Below are 26,740 nucleotides of genomic sequence, written 5' to 3' on the forward strand. Positions count from 1 at the left end.
ATGTTTGGAAAAATATCTATTCAGCTCCTCTGCCCATTTTCTAATCAGTTCGTCTTTTTGTTGTTGAGTTGTATGAGTTCCTTACATATTTGGAATATTAACTTCTTATCAGATATATGATTTGCAAATCTTTTCTCCCATTCTGTAGGCTGCCTTTTTATTTTGTTGATTGTTTCTTTGGCTGTGTAGAAGCTTTTTATAGTTTGATGTAGTCCTACTTGCTGATTGTTGCTTCTATTCCTTTGCTTTTGGTGTCATCTCCAAAAAAAAAAAAAATCATTGTTAAGACCAATGTCAAGGAGCTTTTCCTCTGTGTTTTCTTCTAGTAATTCAATAGTTTCAGGTCTTATATTTAAGACTTTAATCCACTTTGAATTAATTTTTGTGAGAGGTGTAAGATAGGAGGCCAGTTTTATTCTTCTGCATGTGAATATCTAGTTTTCCCAAGACCATTTATCGAAGAGACTGTCTTTTCCCCATGGAGTATTCTTGGTTGCCTTGTCAAATATCAGTTGACCATATATTTATGGGTTTTTTTGGGGGGGTTCAGTTCTGTTCCATTGGTTTATGTGTCTATTTTATGCCAGTCCTATACTATTTTGATTACTATAGCTTTGTGATATAGCTTGAAATCAAGACATTTGAGTGTTCCAACTTTGTTCCTCTTTCTCAAGATTGCCTTGGTTAGTCAGGTCTTTGTGGTACCACATAAATTTTAGGACTGATTGTTCTATATCTATAAAAAATGCCACTGGAATTTTCATAGGGATTTCACTGAATCTATAGATGGCTTTAGGAAGTACGAACTGTTTAAAACAATATTAAGTTTTCCAATCCATGAACATGGGATATCTTTCCTTTTATTTTTGCCTTCTTCAATTTCTTTCATCAATGTCTTGTAATTTTCAGTGTACAGATGTTTTACATCCTTGGTTAAAATTATTCCTAAGTATTCCATTGCTTTTGGAGCCATAATGAATGAGACTGTTTCCTTATTTTCTTTTTCAGATATTTCGTCTTTAGTGTATAGAAACACAACCGATTATTGTATGTTGGTTTTGTATCCTGGCTTTACTGAATTCATTTACCAGTTCTTACAGTTTTTTGTAGAGTCTTTAGGGTCTTCTCTATATAAGATCATGTCATTTGCAAACAGAGATTATTTTACTTCTTCCTTTTGGATTTGACGCCTTCTTTTTCCTTGCCTGACTGCTCTGGTTTGGACTTCCAGCACTATATTGTCACACTTGTCTTGTTCTTGATCTTTAGAGAAGGAGCTTTCACTCTTTCCCTGTTGAGTATGATGTTAGCTGTGGGCTTGTTCTTTAGCTTCTTAAGGTAAAAATAGAAATTTAAACCTTTTTAAAATGTATATAAGCATCTTCTTCTGATGTAAGTATTTAAAAATGTAAAAGTTTCCTCTATAAACTTCTTTAGCTGCACCCCACAAATATTTATATTTGATATATTTATTATCTTTCAATTTAAAATATTTGCCATTTTCCCTTGAGATTTTCTCCTTTTACTTATGAATTATTTAAAGTATGATGTTTCATTCCCAAATACTTGGATGTTTTCAGAGATCTTACTGTTTCAATTTCTGATTCAATCCTGTTGTGCTAAGAGAAATTCTGTACACTGTATATGATTTCAACCTTTCAAAATTTATTGACATGTGTTAATAGGCCAGCATATGATTTATCTTGACAAACAAAGCCTAAGCATGTGCAAAGATTATATATTCTGCAGTTTTGGGGTACACTGTTCTAAAAATATCAATTAGATATCATGGTTGGTAGTGCTATTCTTTTTTTTAAAATTTATTTATTTTATTTTTGGCTGCATTGGATCTTCATTGCTGCATGCGGGCTTTCTCTAGTTGCAGTGAGCGGGGGCTACTCTTCATTGCGGTGTGGGGCCTTCTCACTGCGGTGGCTTCTCTTGTTGCAGAGCACAGGGTCTAGGCATGCGGGCTTCAGTAGTTGTGGCTCGCGGGTTCTAGAGTGCAAGCTCAGTAGTTGTGGCACACATGCTTAGTTGCTCTGCGGCACGTAGGATCTTCGCAGACCAGGGCTCGAACCCATGTCCCCTGCATTGGCAGGCAGATTCTTAACCACTGCGCTACCAGGGAAGCCCAGTAGTGCTATTCTAATTCTCTACAGTTGTACTGATTTTTTTTTTTCCTGTTCTCAATTACTGGTAGAGAGTTGTTAAAATCTACAACTATAATTGTCGACCTGTATATTTCTTCCTTTAGTTGTCTTACTTTTTGCTTTAAGTATTTTGAACTTCTGTTATTAGGGGCCTACTAATAAATATATATTAGGATTTGTTGTGTTCTTCTAATGAAGTGCTCTTTCGATCATTATCAAGTACCTCCTCTGTCTGGTAATACTCTTTGTCTTGAAATCTATTTCGTCTAATGTTAACATAGCCACTTCAACTTCCTATTGTTAATATTTGGTTGGCATATCTTTTTCATTCTTTTGCTTTTAACCTGTCTGTAATTTTTATATTTCAAGTACAACTCTTGAAGACAGCACATACAGTTGACCCTTTAACAACATGGGGGTTAGGAGTGGTGATATCCCCTGAGCAGCTGAAAATCTGTGTATAACTTTTAACTCAAGAGTATAACCCAAAACTTAACTATTAATAGCCTACTGTTGACTGCAAGCCTTACAGATAACATAAATGGCAATTAACACATATTTTGTATGTTATATGTACTATACACCGTATTCTTACAATAAAGTAAGCTAGGGATAAAAAAAAGTTATTAAGAAAATCATAAAGAAGAGAAAATACATTTATAGTATTGTATATTTTTATCAATACCATAAGTGTACATCATCTGTTTACAAGATGAATCATGTCTCAGTACCTACATCAATATTGTCTTATATGATATTACAAAATGCTTTACATGTTGTGCCTATTACTAAAACTAGACATCAAAAAAAGAAAAGATAATGTGAAAAAGAAATTCATCTTTATTTACAGGTACAATGATTCATGCATTGATAATGAAGAAAAAGCAACACAAATTGCTTTATAGTAGTCTAGTGTAATCAATACGATGGCTTCATGGTAGCCTGGCATATACATTAATGAATGAATCATTATAAAAATTTTATGGCATACAGTTTTACTGTCATATTCATAATACAGTATTAAAACACTTTCATTTTTAAAAAATTGAGGTATAGTTGAATTACAATACTATATTAGTTTCAGGTATACAACATAGTGATTCAAAATTTTACAGCTTATACTTCATTTAAATTTATCACAAAATACTGGCTATATTCACTGTGCTGTACAATACATCCATGTAGCTTATTTATTTTATACTTAGTAGTTTGTACCTCTTAATCACTTACCCCTATCTTTCCCCTCCCCTACCCCACTCCTCACTGGTAACCACTAGTTTGTTCTCTACATCTGTGAGTCTGTTTCTGTTTAATTAGCAACATAGGTTACTTCCATATCTTGGTTATTGTAAATAATGCTGCTGTGAACATTGGGTTGCATGTATCTTTTCAAATTAGAGTTTTCATCTTTTCTGGATATACACCCAGGAATGGAATTGATGGATCATACGGTAGTTCTGTTTTTACTTTTTTGAGGCACCTCCATACTGCTTTCCACAGTGGATACACCAACTTACATTCCTGCCAGCAGTGTACAAGCACTCCCTTTTCTCCACGTCCTTACCAACATTTGTTAATGGTGGTCTTTCTGATGACAGTCATTCTGACAGGTGTGAGGTGATATCTCATTGTGGTTTTGATTTGCATTTCTCTGATGATCAGTGATGTTGGGTATCTTTTCATGTGCCTGTTGGCCATCTGTATGTTGTATATCTTCTTTGGAAAAATATCTATTCAGGTCTTCTGCCCATTTTTTTTTTTTTTTTTTAAACTTTGGGTACTGGCACAAAAACAGAAATATAGATCAATGGAACAGGATAGAAAGCCCAGAGATAAACCCACGCACATATGGTCAACTTATCTTTGATAAAGGAGGCAAGCATATACAGTGGAGAAAAGACAGCCTCTTCAATAAGTGGTGCTGGGAAAATTGGACAGGTACATGTAAAAGTATGAAATTAGAACACTCCCTGACACCATACACAAAAATAAACTCAAAATGGATTAAAGACCTAAGTGTAAGGCCAGACACTATCAAACTCTTAGAGGAAAACATAGGCAGAACACTCTATGACATACATCACAGCAAGATCCTTTTTGACCCAGCTCCTAGAGAAATGGAAATAAAAACACAAATAAACAAATGGGACCTAATGAAACTTAAAAGCTTTTGCACAGCAAAGGAAACCATAAACAAGACCAAAAGACAACCCTCAGAATGGGAGAAAATATTTGCAAATGAAGCAACTGACAAAGGATTAATCTCCAAGATTTACAAGCAGCTCATGCAGCTCAATAACAAAAAAACAAACAACCCAATCCAAAAATGGGCAGAAGACCTAAATAGACATTTCTCCAAAGAAGATATACAGATTGCCAACAGACACATGAAAGAATGCTCAACATCATTAATCATTAGAGAAATGCAAATCAAAACTACAATGAGATATCATCTCACACCGGTCAGAATGGCCATCATCAAAAAATCTAGAAACAATAAATGCTGGAGAGGGTGTGGAGAAAAGGGAACCCTCTTGCACTGTTGGTGGGAATGTAAATTGATACAGCCACTATGGAGAACAGTATGGAGGTTCCTTAAAAAACTAAAAATAGAACTACCATACGACCCAGCAATCCCACTACTGGGCATATACCCTGAGAAAACCATAATTCAAAAAGAGTCATGTACCAAAATGTTCATTGCAGCTCTATTTACAATAGCCAGGACATGGAAGCAACCTAAGTGTCTATCATCAGATGAATGGATAAAGAAGATGTGGCACATATATACAATGGAATATTACTCAGCCATAAAAAGAAATGAAATGGAGGTATTTGTAGTGAGGTGGATGGAGTTAGAGTCTGTCATACAGAGTGAAGTAAGTCAGAAAGAGAAAAACAAATACAGTATGCTAACATATATATATGGAATCTAAGGAAAAAAAAAAAAGGTCATGAAGAACCTAGTGGCAAGACGGGAATAAAGACACAGACCTACTAGAGAATGGACTTGAGGATATGGGGAGGGGGAGGGGTAAGATGTGACAGGGTGAGAGAGTGGCATGGACATATATACACTACCAAATGTAAAATAGATAGCTAGTGGGAAGCAGCCACATAGCACAGGGAGATCAGCTTGGTGCTTTGTGACCACCTAGAGGAGTGGGATAGGGAGGGTGGGAGGGAGGGAGATGCAAGAGGGAAGAGATATGGGAACATATGTATATGTATAACTGATTCACTTTGTTATAAAGCAGAAACTAACACACCATTGTAAAGCAATTATACTCCAATAAAGATGTTTAAAAAAAAAACAAAAAACTTTGGGTTTATTTATGGCTGTGTTGGGTCTTCGTTTCTGTGCGAGGGCTTTCTCTAGTTGCGGCAAGTGAGGGCCACTCTTCATTGCGGTGCGCGGGCCTCTCATTATCGCAGCCTCTCTTGTTGCGGACGGAGCACAGGCTCCAGACGCGCAGGCTCAGTAATTGTGGCTCATGGGCCTAGTTGCTCCACGGCATGTGGGATCTTCCCAGACCAGGGTGCGAACCCATGTCCCCTGCATTGGCAGGCAGATTCTCAACCACTGCGCCACCAGGGAAGCCTTGCCCATTTTTTCTAATCAGGTAGTTTTTTCAATATTGAGTTGTATGAACTATTTATATATTTTGGATATTAACCCCTTATCAGTCATATCATTTGAAAATATTTTCTCCCATTCAGTAGGTTGTCTTTTCATTTTGCCAATGGTTTCCTTTGTTGTGCAAAAGCTTTTAAGTTTAATTAGGTCTCATTTGTTTATTTTTGCTTGCTTCCTTTGCCTTAGGAGACAGATCCAAAGAAATATGGCTATGATTTATAACAAATTGTGTCCTGCCTATGTTTTCTTTTTTTTAAAAGTAGTTTAATTTGGGGCTTCCCTGGTGGTGCAGTGGTTGAGAATCTGCCTGCCAATGCAGGGGACACGGGTTCGAGCCCTGCTCTGGGAAGATCCCACATGTCACGGAGCAACTAGGCCCGTGAGCCACAATTACTGAGCCTGCGCGTCTGGAGCCTGTGCTCCACAACAAGAGAGGCTGCGATAATGAGAGGCCCGTGCACCGCGATGAAGAGTAGCCCCCGCTTGCCGCAACTAGAGAAAGCCCTCGCACAGAAACGAAGACCCAACACAGCCATAAGTAAATAAATAAATAAATAAAAATTAGAAAAAAAAAAAAAAGAAATAGCTCATGAGGAATCTATTTTTAAAAAAAGTAGTTTTATTTAAAACTTCATTTTTAAAATTATTTATTTATTTATTTTTGGATAGTTACAGAAGTCAAGGGATCTCGACTTTTTTTTTTTTTTTAATAAATTTATTTATTTTTGGCTGTGTTGGGTCTTTGTTTCTGTGCGAGGGTTTTCTCCAGTTGCGGTGAGTGGGGGCCACTCTTCATCGTGGTGCGCGGGCCTCTCACTGTTGCGGCCTCTCCCATTGCAGAGCACAGGCTCCAGACGCACAGGCTCAGTAGTTGTGGCTCACGGGCTTAGTTGCTCCGTGGCATGTGGGATCTTCCCAGACCAGGGCTCAAACCCGTGTCCCCTGCATTGGCAGGCAGATTCTTACCCACTGCACCACCAGGGAAGCCCGGGTCTCGACTTTTTGGCTGCGCGGCATGTGGGATCCTAGTTCTGTGACCCGAGATCAAACCCGCACCGCCTGCACTGGAAGCAGGGAGTCCTAACCACTAGACCACCAGGGAAGTCCCTGCCTATGTTTTCTTCTAGGAGTTTTTTGGTTTCCGGTCTTACATTTAAGTCTTTAAACCATTTTGAGTTTATTTCTGTATGTGGTGTGAGAAAATGTTCTAATTTCATTCTTTTACATGTAGCTGTCCAGTTTTCCCAGCACCACTTATTGAAGAAACTCACTTATTGAAGAAACAGTCTTTTCTCCACTGTATATTCTTGCATCCTTTGTTGTAGATTAATCGACCATAAGTGTGTCAGTTTATTTCTGGGCTCTCTAGTCTGTTCCATTAATCTATGTGTCTGTTTTTTTGCCAGTATCATACTGCTGTGATTACTGTAGCTTTGTAGTATACTCTGAAATCAGGAGTGTGATACCTCTGTTCTGTTCTTCTTTCTCAAGATTGTTTTGGCTATTCAGGGTCTTTTGTGTTTCCATACAAATTTTAAAATGATTTGTTCTAGTTCTGTGAAAAATGCCATTGGTATTTTGATAGGGATGGATTGAATCTGTAGATTATCTTGGGTAGTATGGTCATTTTAACAATATTAATTCTTCCAATCCAAGAACATGGTATATCTTTCCATCTGTTTGTCTCATCTTCGATTTCTTTCATCAGCGTCTTATAGTTTTTGGAGTACATGTCTTTTACCTCCTAGGTTAGATTTATTCCTAGGTATTTTATTCTTTTTGATACAATTGTAAATGGGATTGTTTCATTAATTTCTCTTTCTGGTAGTTCAGTGTCAATGTATAGAAATGCAAGAGATTTCTGTATGTTAATTTTGTATCTTGTACTTTTACTGAATTCATTGATGAGCTCTAGTAGTTTTTTGGTGGTGTCTTCAGGATTTTCTATGTATTGTATCATGTCATCTGTAGACAGTGACACAGCAACAGTTTTACTTCTTCCTTTCCAATTTGGGTTATATTATTTCTTTTTCTTGTCTGATTGCTGTGGCCAGGACTTCCAATATTATGTTGAATAAAAGTGGCGAGAGTGGGCATCTTTGTCTTGTCCCTGATCTTAGAGAAAATGCTTTCAGCTTTCCATTGTTGAATATGATGTTAGTTGTGAGCTTATCATATATGTTCTTTATTATGTTGAGGTATGTTCCCTCTATACCCACTTTGTGAAGAGTTTTTATCATAAATGAATGTTGAATTTTGTCAAAAGCTTTTTCTGCATCTATGTAGATGACTGTATGATTTTTTATTCTTTAATTTATTAATGTGGTGTATCACATTGATTAATTTGTGGTTATTGAACTGTCCTTGCATCAACTGGGATAAATCCCACTTGATTATGATGTATTATCCTTTTAATGTATTGTTAGATTTGATTGTTAATATTTTGTTGAGGATTTTTACATCTATGTTCATTAGTGATATTGGCCTGTAATTTTCTATTTTTGTGGTATCTTTGTCTGGTTTTGGTATCTGGGTGATGGTGGCCTTGTAGAATGAGTCTGGAAGTCTTCTTTTCTCTGCAATTTTTTGGAATAGTTTGAGAAGGATAGGTGTTAACTCTTCTCTAAATGTTTGGCAGAATTCACATATAAAGTCATCTAGTCCTGAACTTTTGTTTGTTGGGAGGTTGGGGGTTTTTTTGTTTTGTTTTGCTTTAAATTACTGACTCAATTTCATCACTGGTAACTGGTCTGTTCATATTTCCTATTTCTTCCTGGTTTGGTCTTGGGAGATTGTACAGTTCTAGGAATTTGTCCATTTTTTTCTAGGTTGTCCATTTTTTTGGCATATAGTTGTTTGTAGTATTCTTTTATGATCCTCCAGTGTCAGTTCTGACTTCTCCTTCTTTCTGGCCCTCTTTTTTTCTGGGGGAGTCTGACTAAAGGTTTATCAATTTTGTTTATCTTTTCAAAGAACCAGCTCTTAGTTTCATTAATATTTTCTTTTTTAAGTCTCTATTCCATTTATTTCTGCTCTGGTCTTTATGATTTCTTTCCTTCTAATAACTTTGGATTTTGTTTGTTCTTTTTGAGTTCCTTTAGGTGTAAGGTTAGGTTGTTTATTTGAGATTTTTCTTGTTTCCTGAGGTTGGTTAGCATCACTATAAACTTCTCTCTTAGAACTGCTTTTGCTACAACCCATAGATTTTGGATTGTTATATTTTTGTTTTCACTTGTCTCCAGGTATCCTTTGATTTCTTCTTTGGTTTCTTCAGTGTTCCATTGGTTGTCCTTGCTCCATGGGGAGAACCCCTATAATCGTAATTATTCTCATTTGTGGGTTGCCCAGCCTTGGGGTATGTATAATGATTATAAAGCAACTCCACCCCTCTTACCCATCTCACTGATTCTTTCTGGTAGATTCCAGTCTTTCTCATCAACAGTTGTTCTGTAAATAGTTGTAATTCTGGTGTGCCCACGAGAGGAGGTGAGCTCAGGGTCTTCCTTCAATACAAGTCTTTTTTTTTTTTTTTTTAATTGACGTATAGTTGATTTACAATGTTGTGTTAGTTTCTACTGTACAGGAAAGTGATTCAGTTATACATATATATATTCTTTTTTTTAAAAATTATTAGCACCTTTAATTATTATTTATTTATTTTTTTGGCTGTGTTGGGTCTTCGTTTCTGTGTGAGGGCTTCTTCTAGTTGCGGCAAGCAGGGGCCACTCTTCATCGCGGTGTGCGGGCCTCTCACTATCGTGGCCTCTCTTGTTGCGGAGCACAGGCTCCAGACGTGCAGGCTCAGTAGTTGTGGCTCACAGGCCCAGTTGCTCTGCGGCATGTGGGATCTTCCCAGACCAGGGCTCGAACCCGTGTCCCCTGCACTGGCAGGCAGACTCTCAACCACTGCGCCATCAGGGAAGCCCTATATACATTCTTTTTTATATTCTTTTCCATTATGGTTTATAACAGATATTGAATATAGTTCCTAGTGCTATACAGTAGGACCTTGTTGTTTATCCACTCTACATGTAATAGTTTGCATCTGCTAATCCCAAATTCCCAATCCATCCTTCCCCCAATCCCATCCCCTTGGCAACCACAAGTCTGATCTCTATGTCTGTGAGTCTGTTACTGTTTTGTAGATAGGTTCATTTGTGTCATACTTTAGATTCCACATATAAGTGACATCATATGGTATTTGTCTTTCTCTTTCTGACTTCCCTCACTTAGTATGGTAATCTCTAAGTCCATCCATGTTGCTGCCAATGGCATTATTTCATTCTTTTTTATTGCTGTGTAGTAGTCCATTGTATATATGTACCACATCTTCTTTATCCATTCATCTGTCGATGGACATTTAGGTTGTTTCCTTGGCTATTGTGAATAGTGCTGCTATGAACATAGGGGTGCATGTATCTTTTTGAATTATAGTTTTGTCCAGATATATGCCCTGGAGTGGGACTGTTGGATCATATGGCAACTCTACTTTTAGTTTTCTGAGGAACCTCCATACTGTTTTCCATAGTGGCTGCACCAACTTACACTCCCACCAACAGTGTAGGAAGGTTCCCTTTTCCCCACACCCTCTACAGCATTTGTTATTTGTAGATTTTTTAATGATGGCCATTCTGACCAGTGTGAGGTGGTACCTCATTGTACTTCTGATTTTCATTTCTCTAATAATTAGCAATGTTGAGCATCTTTTGATGTGCCTGTTGGCCATCTGGATGTCTTCTTTGGAGAAATGTCTATTTAGGTCTTCTGCCCATTTTTCTACTGGGTTGTCTGTTTTTTTGTTGTTGAGTTGTATGGGCTGTTTGAATATTTTGGAAATTAAGCCCTTGTAGGTCGCATCATTTGCAAATATTTTCTCCCATTCTGTAGGTTGTCTTTTTGTTTTGTTTATGGTTTCCTTTGCTGTATAAAAGCTTGTAAGTTTGATGAGGTCCCATTTGCTTATTTTTGCTTTTGTTTCTATTGTCTTGGGAGACTGATTCAATACAAGTCCTGCACACAATATTCCACATGATGAATACTTAGGTCATGATGATGACGACACAAATACATCTCATACAGTTCTTGCCATGCAGTGATTAGATTTTCACATGAAGACACTCACACACCTACACAATAGATAAGTTTATTAACTGTATGGAATGATGATTATTTACTATCACTAAGTGGAAATGAATCATCATAAAGGTCTTCATCCTCACTATCTTCATGTTGAGTAGGCTGAGGAGAAGAAGGAAGAGAAGTTGCTCTTGCTGTCTCAGGGGTGGCAGAGGTGGAGGAGGTGGAAGGGGAGGGAAGACAGTCAGGCACACTTACTGTGAATTTATGGAAATACATCATAATTTCTACTTGACTTTTTGCTTTTTCATTTCTCTAAAAATGTTTCTATATGGTACCAATCCTTCTTCCACTATTTGCTTTAGTTTCAGTGACCCTATCATAGAAGGGTCTATGCTATAAAAAAAACCAAAAGCAGTCTTGAAAATTGAAAGTCTTCTCCCTGACTGTCTAATGTCAATTTGTTTTCTGACACTGCATCTTCTATGTCTGCTTCTTTATTGGCTGGCACTGATTCAGAAGCACTCATCTCCATCAAGTTGCGTTGTTAATTCCTCTGGTGTGGTGTCCATTAGCTCTTGAAAACATCCGTGTCTTGAAGCCCTTCACCCCCAACCTCTTTTTTTTTTTTCCCCTCCATCTCTATAATCTCTTTCCTTGACTGGCTCTTTCAGGCTTTTCCTATAACAACAGTGACATCTTCAGTGATAGAATCCTTCCAGATTTTCATGATGTTTTCTCTATTAGAGTTCTCTTCCATAGCATTGACAATCCTTTCCATAGAGTACCATCTGTAATGAGCTTTAAAGGTACTTAAGGCTACAGACTGAATTATAGATGTTTTGTCTGGGGGTAAGTAGACCACTTCAATGCCTTTGGAGTCAAACTCATGGGGTTCTGGGTAGCCAGGGACATTGTCCAATATCAAAAGAACTTTAAAAGGCAGTTCCTTATTGCCAAGGTACTTCCGGACTTCAGGGACAAACCATCAATGGAACTGATCCAGAAAAAGAATTTTTGTTGCCCAGGCCTTCTTGCTGTACAACCAAAAGACGGGCAGCTGGTGTTTATTTTTTCCCTTCAAGGGTCCAAGGTTAGCAGCTTTTTTTTTTTAATTTAATTTAATTTTTTATTGAAGTATAGTTGATTTACAATGTTGTGCCAATCTCTGCTGTACAGCAAAGTGACTCAGTTATACACACATAGACATTCTTTTGTTTTTTAATATATATTCTTTTCCATTTGGTTTATCACAGGATATTGAATACAGTTCCCTGTGCTATACAGTAGGACCTTGTTGTTTATGGTTAGCAGCTTTATACATAAGGGCAGTCTTGATCATAAACCTTACTGCATTTGCAAAACAGTAGTTAACCTATCTCTTTCTGCTTTATTTTTTTATTTTTTAAATGTTTGGCTGCGTTGGGTCTTTGTTGCTGCACAAGGGCTTTCTCTAGTTGCAGCAAGTGGGGGCCATTCTTCATTGTGGTGCATGGGCTTCTCACTGCGGTGGCTTCTCTTGTTGTGGAGCACGGGCTCTAGGTGTGCGGGCTTCACGAGTTGCAGCACGTGGGCTCCATGGTTGTGGCTCGTGGGCTCTAGAGCGCAGGCTCAGTAGTTGTGGCACATGGGCTTAGCTGCTCCGTGGCATGTGGGATCTTCCCGGACCAGGGATCAAACCTGTGTGCCCTGCATTGGCAGGCAGGTTCTTAACCGCTGCTCCACCAGGGAAGTCCACCCTTTCTGCTTTAAATCCTAGTGCTTGCTTTTCTTCCTTACTAACACCGCGTTTTTGTTTTGTTTTGTTTTGTTTTTTGTTTTACCAGAATAGGGCACTTATGTCTGCATTAAAAACCTGTTCAGGTAGATATCCTTTCTCCTCCATGACTTTCTTAATGGCATCTGGGAAGCTGTCTGCTGCCTCTTGGTTGGCAGAAGCTGCTTCTTCTGTCATCCTGATATTTTTTAAGCCAAACCTCTTTTTTTTTTTTATCATTTTAATCATTTAAGTGTACAGTTCAGTGGCATTAAGTACATTCACGTTGTTGTGCAAGTATCACCACTATCTGCCTCCAGAACTTTTTCATCTTCCCAAACTGAAACTCTGCTCTCATTAAACAATAATTTCCCATTCCCCTCCTCCCAACACCAGCCCTTGGCAACCACCATTCTACTCCCAGACTACTTTTGGACTCGGTTTCTCTTTGACGTAATACAAGAAAGTGTCCATTGCTGACTAGTGGGATTGCTTCTATATATGCAGGCCTTCTTGCATATATGTGATTGAGTTTATTGTAAGAAAGGTAAGAGAAAATGGGGTGGGAGAAAGAAAAGAAGTGGAGACAGCTGGATAAGGATTTTCACATGGGGCCTCCTATCCACAGGCCTCAGCAGCCCTGCCATGGATCCGCCCGATTCTTTTGCATCAAGAAGTTGATCTTGCGAGCCATTTCCATGTTGTAGATTCGCCGGCAGGTTTCATAGCTTTCCCTCTGTCGCCGGCGGCAAGGCTTCTCGTAGTATCGCCGTCGCTTTATGTCCTCAATGAGCCCATCCATGGTAAGGATTCTGTTTAGGGTCCTGTATGCACCTTCCACGTTCCCTTCCTGTACCATCACAGTCCTGGCAATGAACTTCAGATGTTTTGCCATGACCTTGGATTTAAGTCTTCAGTCTGCAGGACCCCTCAGCGCCCAGCCGACTGCCAAACCTCTTTTTAAAATTATCAAACCATCCTTTGCTGGCATTAAATTATCCAGCTTTAGGTCCTTCACTCCCTTTTGCTTTGTCGTCATATAAATGACTTTGCTTTTTCTCAAATCATATTGGAGTCCATAGGTATGCCTTTCTTATATCAATCCTGCACCCACATAAAAGCTGTATTTTCATTATGAGATAAAAAGATATTTCAAAAAAGTGCTAGGTATTCATGCCTGCTGGCATAGCTGCAGCTATAGCTTCACCAATTTCCTTTTCTTTTTTCTTTACAATGGTCCTTACACTGTATTCATTTATTTATCTTGAAATAGTGGGCAATCATAGCTGAAGACCTCAATCTACAGTACATATCAAGCAATTCAACTTTTTCTTGTAATGTCATGACTTTTCTCTGCTTCTTAGGAGCAATTCCAGCATCACTATGGCACTTCATATGGGCCCCATGGTTTATGGTCTTCCACTAAACACAATGAAAAATACTTGAGAACTGCAAGAGATCACTTTTTACAATGATATGCAATTTACTGGAGATGAACTGATCACATGGAAATGATTACTGTCACACAGCATTTTTAGCAGATACTCACAACACTTGAGCTCACTGCAACAGCAATGGGAGGTTGCTACAAAATTTTTACAGTAGTACAGTGTATACTACAGTTAATTTTATGAAGCTATGATTCAATATGGCATCTTTATGTTTGCTTGCATTTCTCTCAATGGCAAATGTATGGACTGTGTTTGTGGAAGTAAGGTTTGATAAATTTTACTACCATAAAATATGGTAGTAAATGATAAAATAGACTATGTCTACATATATCTTACGCATTCATGACATATCTAACTTTAAAAATTTTTTCAGTATTTCAAGGCTAAGCAATTCATCTGCAAGTTCTTTCAAGTTGTCACAAATTTCCAAAAAAATTTCCAGTGTGTTTATTGAAAAAAAAAATCCACATATAAATGGACGCACACAATTCAAACCCGTCAAACCCATGTTGTTCAATGGTCAACTGTAGTTGAGTTTGACTTCCTTTTTTTTAAAAAAATAAATAAATCCAGTCTGATAAGCTCTACAGTGTAGTGTTTAGTTCACTGACATTTAATGTAATTTTAAAAGGGCTAGATATAAGTCTACCATCTTGCTATTTATTTTCTACTCCTCTGTTCTTTCTTTCCTGTCATCTTTTCACTTAATTGAGTATTTGTTAGTTTGTCAAATTTAATTCCTCTATTGGCTTTTTAGGTATACCTCTTAACACTTTTTAAAAAGTAATTCCTTCAACTGGACAGCCAAATGCAAAAGAAGAAACTAGACCACTACCTCACATCGTATACAAAAATCAACTCAAAATGGACTAAAGACTTGAAAGCAAGACCTCAAACAACAAAACTCCTAGAAATAAACATATGCAGTATGCTCTGTAACAATGATCTTAGCAATATCTTTCTGGATATGTCTCCTCAGGCAAGGGAAACAAAACCAAAACTGAACAAATGGGATTATATAAAACTAAAATGTTTCTGCACAGCAAAGGAAACCATCAGCAAAATGAAAAAACAACATACCAAATGGGAGAAGATATTTGCAAATCATATATCCATTAATTGGCTAATATCCCAAATATATAAAGAACTCATACAACTCAACAACAAAAAGACACACAACCCAATTAAAAAATGGGCAGCAGAGCTGAATAGGTGATTTTCTAAAGAAGACATATAGATGGCCAACAGGCACATGAAAATATATTCATCGCTAATTGTTAGGGAAATGCAAATCAAAACCACAATGACTCACTATCAAAATAAAACAAAACAAACCCCAAAACAACCCAATCAAAAAATAGGCAGGGGACTTTCCTGGCGCAGTGGTTAAGAGTCCTCCTGCCAATGCAGGGGACACGGGTTCAAGCCCTGGTCCAGGAGGATCCCACATGCCATGGAGCAGCTGGGCCCGTGGGCCACAACTACTAAGCCTGTGCTCTAGAGCCCTTGAGCCACAACTACTGAGCCCGCGTGCCACAACTACTGAAGGCCGCACGCCTAGAACCCATGCTCCGCAACAAGAGAAGGCACCACAATGAGAAGCCTGCGCACCGCAATGAAGAGTAACCCCCACTCGCCGCAACTAGAGAAAGTCCACGTGCAGCAGCAAAGACCCAAAGCAGCCAAAAATAAATAAATTAAAAAAAAAATAGGCAGGTGATCTAAATAGACATTTCTCCAAGGAAGACATCCAGGTGGCCAACAGGCACATGAAAAGATGCTCAATACTGTTAATTAATTAGAGAAATGCAAATCAAAACTATAATGAGGTATCATCTCACACGGGTCAGAATGGCCATCATCAAAAGTCTACAGTAAAAAATGCTGGAGAGGGTGTGGAGAAAAGGGAACCCTCATACACTATTGGTGGGAATGTAAATTGGTGTAGCCACTATGGAAAACAGTCCAGAGGTTCCTTTAAAAACAAAAAATAGAGTTATCATATGTTCCAGCAACCCCACTCCTGGGTATATATCCAGGAAAGATGAAAACTCTAATTCGAAAAGATACATGCACCCCAATGTTCATAACAGCATTATTTACAATAGCCAGGACATGGAAACAACCCAAGTGCCCAGCAACAGATGATTACTTTAAGAAGATGTGAGATTTTATATATATGTATAAAACACACACACACACACACACACACACACACACACACACACACACACACACAGGAATATTACTGAACCATAAAAAAGAGTAAAATATTTACAACAACATGGATAGAGAATATCATAGTAACTGAAGTCAGACAGAGAAAGATAAATATTATATGATATTACTCATATGTGGAATCTAAAAAGTAATTCAAATGAATCTATATACCATTCAGAAACAGACTCATAGACATGGAAAACAAACTTATAGTTACCAAAAGGGAAAGGGAGGTGTGGGGGGTATAAATTAGGAGTATGGGATTAACAAAACTACACATAAAATAGATAAGCAACAAGGATTTACTGTACAGCACAGGGAATTATATTCAATATCTTATAATAACCTATAATGGAAAATAATCTGAAAAAAATATATGTATAATTAAATTACTTTCCTATACACCTGAAACTAACACAATATTGTAAATCAACTATACTTCAGTTAAAAAAAAAACCACAGTGAGATATCACCTCACATCTGTTAGAATGGCTATTATCAAAAAGGCAAGAAATAACAAGGGTTGGCAAGGACGGGAGAAAAGGAAACCCTCATACACTGTTGGTGGGAATGTAAATTGGTGCAGCTACTATGAGAAACAGTGTGGAGAATCCCCCCCAAATTAAGACTAGAACTACCACATGATCTACCTATCCCACTTCTGTGTATTCATCCAAAGAATACAAAAACACTAATTCAAAAAGATATATGCACCCCTATGTTCATAGCAGCATTATTTAGAATAGCCAAGATATGAAAACAACCTAAGTGTCTATCAATGAATGAATGGATAAAGATATGCTACACACACAGACACACACACGCACTGGAATACTACTCCACGGTAAAAAAAGAGCAGTGATTACCGTAAATGGAATACTACTCAGCCATAAAACAGAGTAGTGATTACCAGAGGGAAAGGGGTGGGACAGGGGAGGGTGAAATGGGTAAAGGGGATCAACTGTATGGTGAGAGACAGAAACTAAACTTTTGGTGGTAAGCATGCTGTAATGTAAAGAGAAGATGAAATATAATGTACACATGAAACTTATAATGTTATAAACCAATGTTACCTCAATAAAAGATTTTTAAAAAGTAATTCCTTTACTAGTTCTCAAAGTACGGCCCCACTTCAGCAGCACCAACACCACTTGGAAACTTCTTCAAATGCAAGTTCTCAGGCCCTACCCCTGACCTTCTGAATCAGAAACTCTGGAGTGGGGGCCAGTAATCTGTCTTTTTAAAGCCCTCCAGGTGATCTGACGCACACTAAGGTTTCTGAACCTCAGTATTCTAGGGATTATAATATTCACTCTTTACTTATTACACTCTACTTCAGTTAATACTGTATACTCTCACTACGAATTTAAGAAACTTGAAACACAACAGTTCCATTTTACACATATATTTACCATTTCTGGTGCTGTTACTCTGTAGTCAAGGTTCCATCTGGTATCATATCCTTTCAATCTAAAAAGTTCATTTGACATAACATCTAGTGTTCTTTTCCCGTAAGAAGTCAGCTGCTATTTGTATCACTGTTCCTCATATAATGTTGTTTTTCTAATGAATGCTTTCAAGATTTGCTCTGTATTTTTTCTGTATTGTGTCTAATTATGGGTTTTGTTGACACGTGGGTTATATGGCTTGGTGTTTAGAGTACTGTGGATCTGTACTTTTTTTTTTTTTAAATCGAGTTTGGGGAAGGTGGCCAAAATGGCGGAGTAGGAAGTCCTTGAGCTCACCTCTTCCCATCGGCACACCAAAATTACAACTATTTACAGAGCAACTATTGATGAGAAAGACCAGAAGATAAGCAAAAATGATCTTCTACAACTAAAGATACAAAGGAACCACGACCAGACAGGTAGGAGGGGCAGAGACACAGTATAGTCAAGAACAATACCTCCACAAAGGGGAGGATAATAACAATTGTAGACGTTCTCCCCAAGGAGCAAGGGATCTGAACCCCACGTGGGGCTCTCCAAACTGGAAGTCCTGCACTAGGACGACAAACACCAGAACACCTGCCTTTGAAGGCCAGCAGGGCTTACATTCGGGAGAGCCAGAGGGCTATGGGAAATAGACTCCATTCTTAAAGGGTGCACACAAAATCTTACAAGTTCTGGGACGCAAAGCAGAAGCAGTAATTCAAAAGGAGCCTCGGTTAGACCCACCTGCTGATCTTGGAGAGCCTCCCTGAGAGGCAGGAGCCAAGTGGAGTTTACCGGGCGGAAAGAGACACTTGTGGCAGCCATTTCTGGGAGCTTGTTCAACCATGAGGACACTGGTGCTGGCAAGCGCCATTTTTTAATCCTCCCTCTAGCTTATTAGGGCTGGGACCCGGCCCCGCCCACCAGCCTGTCTGCACCAGTAATGGGACACCTCAGGCCAAGCAGCTGGCTGGGCGGGGACACAGCCCCACCCACCAGCTGGCCGGCTGGGAGCCCCTGAGCCCACAGCCGCTTCAGGACCTGGACTTATCCACCAGAGGGCCCAGGACCGGCCACTGACACCAACGAGCCTCACTAGTCCCAGGTCCCCAGGGCCCTGCACCAGAGACCCTGGGACCTGGCTTTGCTCACAAGTGAGCCAGCATTAGCCCCAGGATCAGCCTCACCCGCCACTGGGTCCTGGCCCTGCACACCAGAGACCAACGCACTAACTCAGGGAGTTCCAGGGCCCTGCAGCCAGAGACTTTGGGACTGGCTTCACCCACCAGTGAGCCGGCACTAGCCCCAGGGCCTGGGCTCACCCACCAGTGGGTGGGTACCAGCCTGGGGACCCCCTGGGCCTCAGCCCTGCCCACCAGTGGGCGGACACCAGGCCCTGCGGCTAGAGAACCCAGGACCCAGCTCTGCCTACAAGGGGGCCGGCACCAGCGCAGGGATCTCATCCCCTGTGCCCTGTCCCACCCACCACTGGGTGGACAGCAGCCCCAGGACCACCACAGCCCTATAGCCTGCTGTGTCTGGATGCAGCCCACAGACCAGCAGGCCAGCACTAGCTCCAACACCCACTGAGCCCTAGTCCCGCCCACCAGCAGGCTAATGCCAGCTCTGGGACACCTTGGGCCCCTCAGCTAGCCGCCCCAGGAACTTCCCCTGTCCACCAGTGATGGGACACTAGCCCAGGGAATACCGGGGGCTCTGGCCTGCCAACCAGCAGGCTGACAGCAGGCCACCAGACATATTGGGCCCCTCAGGCAGCAGCCTCAGGACCCAGCTCCACTAACCAGCGGGCTGATAACCAGGTTTGGGATATCCCGGGCCCCTACAGACAGCCATGCCAGGAACTGGCCCACCCACCAGCACTAGATCTGGGAGCCCAGCTCCGCCCACCAGTGGGCCAGCACTAGTCCCAGGAACCCCCACTCACGCCTGCAGCCAGCCACCTTGTGCCCCCCCCACAGACAGAGGACTTCCACGAGGCAGGGCCTAGCAAGCAACTTGAAGGAGGGCCAGCCACACCTACCAGCCTGCCCACAAGCAGTCAGGCCACCACAACAGAAGGACCCAGGCAGCCCACACAGGGGGCGCCCCTAGAGCACAGAGCTCTGGTGACCAGAGGGGAGTGTGCTGCTGGGAAGCACAGTAGGTCTCCTACAAAAGGCCACTTGTCCAAGGTCGGGAAATGTAATGGATGCAAGTGAAATCATTACGAACTACACTTTACAGTGTGTATGTCAACTATATCTCAAAAAAACTGAAAGAAAAAAAAAATCAAATCTTTTGTCTTTTTTTTCCCCACATGTCATTGTGCCTTTGTTCTCCTTTTAAGGATACTAATTACATGTATGTTATTTGCATAATATTGTCCCACAGGTCTCTGAGGCTCTATTAATGTTTTTTCCATTTTTTCCTCCATGTTTTCACAATGGATCATTTATATTGATTTATTCTGAAGTTCACTTACCCTTGGTTTTGCTGTTTCCAATATGCTTTTAAGCCCATTCAGATTTTTCTTTTCAGACACTATACTTTTCAATTTTGAATTTGTTTTATCTAAGTAATTTCCATTTATCTACTGTGATATCCCCATTAATTATGATCATATTTACATTTAAGTTCTTGAACATGTTTTATAACAGATATTTTAAAACTAATTCCAGTATCTAAGTCATCCCAGCATCTATTTTCTATTGACTGCTTTTGGTCTTTACTTCAGAACCTGTTTTTATGTTTCTTCATAGGTTTCATAATTTTTTATTGTATGCTGACACCTCCTCTAAACCAAACAGAAACTTTCAAAAGCTCTAGTAGTTAGTTGATTCCTACAAACTTTTCTCATATCTTGACACATCCAGTCCCACCTATTCTGCATTGTGACATGAGTACCTACTTACTGACACTGTAAAATTTTCAGTCTTATCAAATAATACCAATGCCAATCCTTAAATGCTGGAGCCCTTAACTTTTAAGGATTCCCTAATTGGGTCTATGTGTCACTCTATTCACGCCAGCATTTCTCTGATTAGTAGTTATATTGTAGACTTTGTACTTATTTATATGGGGTTTTTAGAACTAATGTATTTTTTCAGGAATGCTCTCTCTCCCTCACTCTATCTCCACCCCCACTCCCAGACTACTTTTGTTAAGAGAGAGACCATATATATCATCTATAACTTCTATACATGGTAGGTTATGACTAAATGCATTCTTCTCTTTTCCAACTGCATTTTATATGCATGATACAGTCTCTTCCTTATTATCTACCTTTCCTTTCATTACCCATTTTTACAATACAATGGAAACATGTACCACTTTTATATCCAGAAAATAATAATATAAATATGTAATTCAAGGTTCCCTTTCCTCCAGAAAATATTCTCTGATTAATCCAACCATTTTTCAAACACTTCCAGTACTATTACTACCCTACCTACCCACTTAACACCTTGTTATTTCTTGTATTACATAACTTGTAATTTTAGATCACCAAATTATTAAGGATTAACTTAAACTTGAGGTTTTGGTGGTAATTTCCCTCAGTGTTGTAACTTGAAGTGAACACATAGAATCACCACCTACAAATTGACAGAATTTACATCTTTACAAAATTTCGAGCAAACTACCTACTGAATAATTTAGTTTTATTCAGTCACTAGAAATGGAGTACTTCTAAACCCAAAGATCACAAGAACAATGGTGTTTGTGAACTAACCAGGTAAAAATGGTTAGAAAAGAAAATCAGTGATGTGGAAGCAAAAATAGAATTCAAAATGTTTAAAATTTAAATATTATACTTATTTTAAATTTCACCTTTGTGGCAGTTTGCTTTAGTTTATGTTGTGGCAGACATTGCTTTGAAACGGTACACTTTTATCCAATTTCTTTAAAAAACAGACTTCACAGATGAAGAAACAGTAACCTCTACAGAATATTGCTACAGAATTATAGTTTAAGCTTACTAAATATAAAAGCCATTTGTCTAATAAACGTTATCTTGGTGAAAAACTGCAAGTCAAAATAGTAATAAGCTTATCTTCACCTACCTGTAACTTTGGTTCCAATAACCAGGGGCAAAGGAATTTCGTCGGGGAGATCTTTGAACTGTGAAACATCCGCAACTTTCCTTTGTTGTAAGAGCCTTATTTTCTGCCGTTTCTGTTTTAATGCTGATCTCTCTTCCTCAAAAAATGCAGAAGAACATCTAGAATAAATTATAAAAATCATATAAACTGATAACTGTCCTACATAAAAACTTCAAGTCAGACCATTCATCTCACTACTCCCTTTATTCTTCTCATTCTTTCAAGTACTATATTTAAAAATGGGTTCTTAGCAATAATAATTTTCTCTTCAAAGTAAATTATCTTTGTCTTTTAAAGAACAGGACCTTGCAAGACTGAAAGATACATAAGTCTAGATTATTCCTTCCTACAAAGCAGGAGGATTTGTTCACCATCCTTTGACAAAACTGCACCTGGATCCCAGGTCTCCTCTTAAGAACAACGTTCAGTTTCAATACTCTACTCAAAAGAACATGATATTTTCCCTGTGACCCAGTGAGCCTATCTGTACAGGAATTAAAGATGAGACTTTCCACCGTGTAAACTTTTAATCATATTTCCTGTCTTGAAGTATGAATACCGAATATACTCTTATCTTTAGGGCCTCTCTTATTTCTATTTTCAAATTCTAGGATGAACCAAAGGTATTTAAACAAAGCTTTCAGGCCACGAAATATACATCCATATCACTACAGTCAAGATAATGAACATCAATCACCCCCCAAAGTTTCCTTGTGCCACTTTACTATCCCTCCTTTGCTTCCTCCCATTTCTATACTCCTACTTCTCAAGCAATCACTAAGTTGCTTTCTGTATTAAAGTTTCTATCTTCTAAAGTTTTATATAAATGGAATCATCTAGTATATACTCTTTCTTCAGGCTTCTTTCATTCAGCATAATTATTCTAAGATTTGTCCATATTGGTGTATGTATCAGTGGTTCATTACTTTTTATTGTGACACATCTTATTCTATGGATATATCATCATTTGTTTATCCATTCACCTGTTAGTGGACTTATGGGTTATTTCCAGGTTTTGGCTATTACGACAAAGTTGATATGATCATCTGTGTGTGGGCTTCTGTACAAACATATGCTTTCATTTCTCTTGATTAAAGTAGTGGAAGGGCTGGGTCATACGGTCAATGTGTGTTTAACGCTTTAAGAAATCAAAGAATCCAAATATCACCAAAGAAGATATACAATTAGCAAATAAGCGTATGAAAGGATGCTCCACACTATATGCCACCAGGGAAATGCAAATTAAACGAGATATCACTACACACTTATTAAATTGCTAAAATCTGGAACACGGACAACTTCAAATGCTGGTGAGGATGTGGAACAACAGGAATTCATTCATTTCTAGTGGGAATGCAAAATGGAAGACAGTTTGGTAGTTTCTTACAAAACTAAATATACTCTTACCATAAAATCCAACAATCATGCTCCTTGGTTTTTACTCAAATGAGTTGAAAACTTATGTCCACACAAAAATCTGCATAGACGTTTACAGAATCTTTATTCATAATTGCTAAAACTTGGAATCAACTAGGACGTTCTTCAGTAGGTAAATGAATAAACAAACTGGTACATCCAGAGAATGGAGTATTATTCAGCACCAAAAAGAATGAGCTATCAAACCACGAAAAGACATGGAGGAACCTGAATGCATATTACCAAGTGAAAGAAGCCAATCTGAAAAGGTTACATTCTGTGTGATCCCAATATATGACATTCTGGAAAATGCAAAGCTATGAAGACAATAAAAATATCAGTGGTTGCCAGCAGTTGTGGGGATAGGGAGAGGGGTGAATTGGTAGAACACAGAGGATTTTTAGGGCAGTGAAACTACTCTGTAAAATATAATAATGGTAGATAAGTCACTAAACATTTGTCAAAACCCACAGAAGGTACAATACCAAGAGTGAACTCTAATGTAAACTATGGACTTTGGGTGGTTATGACGTGTTGGTGCAGGCTCATCAGCTGTCACAGATGTACCACTCTGCTAGAGGACACTGATAGCGGACGAGGTTATGTATGTGGGGGGGCAGTAAGCCGGAAATCTCTGTATCTTCCTCTCAATTTTGTTGTAAACCTAAAACGACTTTTAAAAAATTAAGTCTTCTAAAAAAGAAAGAAAGGAACTGCCAAACAGTTTTTTCAAAGTGGTTATACAATTTTATATTCCCATCAGCGGTGTATAAGAGTTCAAGTTTCCCCACAGCCTCACCAACATGTGGTATGCTTAGTCTAATAAATTTTCAACTAGAAAATCTGTGGTTTTAATTTGCGTTTTTCTAATGACTAATTATGTTGAATATCCTCTCATTGGTTTATTTGATATTCTTACATCATTGGTGAATCCTCTGTTCGAATCTTTTGCCAATTTGTTAAATGGGCTGTTTCTTTTTCTTTTTTTCAGCTGTGCAGTGCAGCATGAGGATTCTAGTTCCCCAACCAGGGATCAAACCCGTGCCCCCTGCAGTGGAAGCATGGAGCCCTAATCACTGGACCACCAGGGAATTCCCGTTTGATTCTTAATACCGTATTTTCAGAGTTCTTCATACATTCTGGATATAATATACACTTTCAGCAATCAAATTTTATTTAAATAGTATTTTTGCATAGTTAATACATTCATAGGCTTCTAATTTAAAAGGTTCAAAAGGCACTGGAAACTCTAATACCTCTGTCCCTCGGTTTCCTGTCTTCCATCGGATCATGACTGTGAGTTTTCTACATGTCCTTCATTGATACTTTAGGAATACACAGGCAAAAAATGCTTATGTTCCCTTCTTATTTTCCCCAAATAGCTACAATATGCTCTGTTGTGTATTTTGCTTTCTTAAAGTATCTCAGCAATAACTTCTGTATCAGTACATTAGAAATTTCCTGTTTTTTGGTGTTTTTTTTTTTGGCCACACCACACAGCATGAGGGATGCTGGTTCCCCGACTAGGGATTGAACGCGCGACCGCTGCAGTGGAAGCACAGGGTCTTAACCCCTGGACCTCCAGGGAAGTCCAACTTCCTCTGATTTTAAGTTAAATGATTTCAGAGTTTTCTACTATTTTGAGGTACCATACTTTAATTAATCATTCCTCTATTTATGGACACTTAGGTTTTTGCCAATCTTTTGCTTCTACAAATAATACTGTACATGTCATTTTACCCATGTACAAGTATTTCTGTGATGTAAATTCGCAGAAGTACTAGGTTACAGGGTATGGAAATTTGTAAATTTGACAGATATTACCAAATTGCCCTCCACAGAGGTTATATAAATTTAATCTCTCACCACCAATAGTGACTTTTTCACCACACCATTGCCAACCCAACATATTAAAACTTTATGAACTCCATTGATCTGATAGTTAAAAAACAGTATTCTGATTGTATATTTTATTTTATATTTCTCACTATGAGTAAGACTGAACTGTTTTCATCTGTTCAGAAGAGCCATTTCTTTTTCCTTTCTCATGTACTGTCATATAAACAGACACTTTTATTATAGGTTATTTGACTTTTTTTTATTGATTCATACATAGTTCTTCATATATTTGGAAATTAGTCCTTTGTCTGTGATAAGAATTATAAATATTTCTGTTATTGTCTTTTGACTTTGTTTATGGATTTTTTGTAAGGGGCAATGCAAAATGTTTTTATTTTTATGCAGTCAAATTTATTGATATTTTCTTTTATGGTTCCTAGCTTTGGGGCCTGTTAGAAAGATCTTCTTCAATTCAAGATTAAGCAAAACTCTCCTACAGGTTCCCCTAGTGGTTTTACTGTTTCATTTTAAAAATGTGAATCTCTGATCCTTTTCAAATCTTTCCTGGTCTAAGGTATGAGGTATGAAACCAACTTGTGTTTTCTTAGATTGCTTCAGAGTGGTCTCAGTATCCATTAAATAAGTAACTTAACCCCTCTCTCCCCTATGTGCTTGAGATGCAACCACCGTTATCATGTATTAAATTCCTGTAGACATCTTTGATTCTATCCGGACTTTCTCTCTTTTTTTTTTAGTTTTAATTTTATTGGAGTATAGTTGATTTACAATGTTGTGTTAGTTTCATGGGCTTTCTCTCCTTTTCAATTCATCTTTCTATGCATGTACCACTACAACACCACTTTGATTATGATCACATTATATCTATTTTAATAGGTGATAATACGTACTACATATGTATGTATGATACTACATAGTCTCCCTTTATTACTTTGCTTCTTCAGAATTTTCCTGGATCTTCCTGTTTGATTTCTCCTCTTATATGCGAATTTTAGAATTAGTTGATCTAGTTTAAAATAAAAAAAAAGGGGGCATCCTGATATTTTTATTGGGACTGATTTTAGAATGCTGAGTATCCTAATCCAAGATCATCTATGTCTTCCCATTTCCTCATTTGTATCCTGCACATTTCCTGTTAAGCTCCTTCTTGGTATTTTATTTTACTTTTTTTTAGGATATTTGGAAAAGTATATTGTATCAATAATTTGTAGTGTACCTCAACCTCCTCAGAGAAAAGAAAAACTATAAACTTTTGTTGAAAATAAAGACTTCATTTCAACTATTAATTTACCTTGATGAAGTAAAGGACTATAAAATTCAACAATGTTATGGTAACATAAGAGAGGATAAATTAATAAGAGAAATATTATGATGACAAACAAACTGCAGAATTATAACTAAACAATAAAATAAGGAGGGACTCTCATTCTGACAATAATTAGAAACAGTGTGGCTTAATTTACTCAAACATGTAAAGTCACAGCAAAAAGCACCCAAATGGCCTAAAGTAATTACCAAAGACCATAAATTACCTATATGAAACACACTAACATATCACATTTTGATTTGTTCTTATAAATGAGGGAAATATTTAAAACATCAGCAGCAATGTCATCTTTCAATACAAGGGATAAAATAAAA

At 38.3% G+C, this 26,740-nt stretch overlaps 1 protein-coding gene and 1 pseudogene across 6 annotated transcripts in view; both read right to left on the reverse strand.

The window, feature by feature from the left end:
• The window catches only part of LIN9 (lin-9 DREAM MuvB core complex component), a 107,893-nt gene that overhangs the window by 57,649 nt on the left and 23,504 nt on the right, over positions 1–26,740 (reverse strand). For all 5 annotated transcript variants that reach the window (XM_082393291.1, XM_082393293.1, XM_082393292.1 and 2 more), the window contains one exon: positions 21,788–21,945. In XM_082393291.1, the coding sequence (XP_082249417.1) occupies positions 21,788–21,945 (158 nt within the window). The remainder of the gene's footprint in view (positions 1–21,787; positions 21,946–26,740) is intronic.
• On the reverse strand, positions 13,112–13,920 carry LOC309629344 (small ribosomal subunit protein bS21m pseudogene; annotated as a pseudogene). The gene has a single exon. The product of its transcript is annotated as a small ribosomal subunit protein bS21m pseudogene (transcript).

Source organism: Balaenoptera borealis (genome assembly GCF_965194805.1).
Source record: "Balaenoptera borealis genome assembly, chromosome: 1".
Classification (NCBI taxonomy): Eukaryota; Metazoa; Chordata; class Mammalia; order Artiodactyla; family Balaenopteridae; genus Balaenoptera; species Balaenoptera borealis.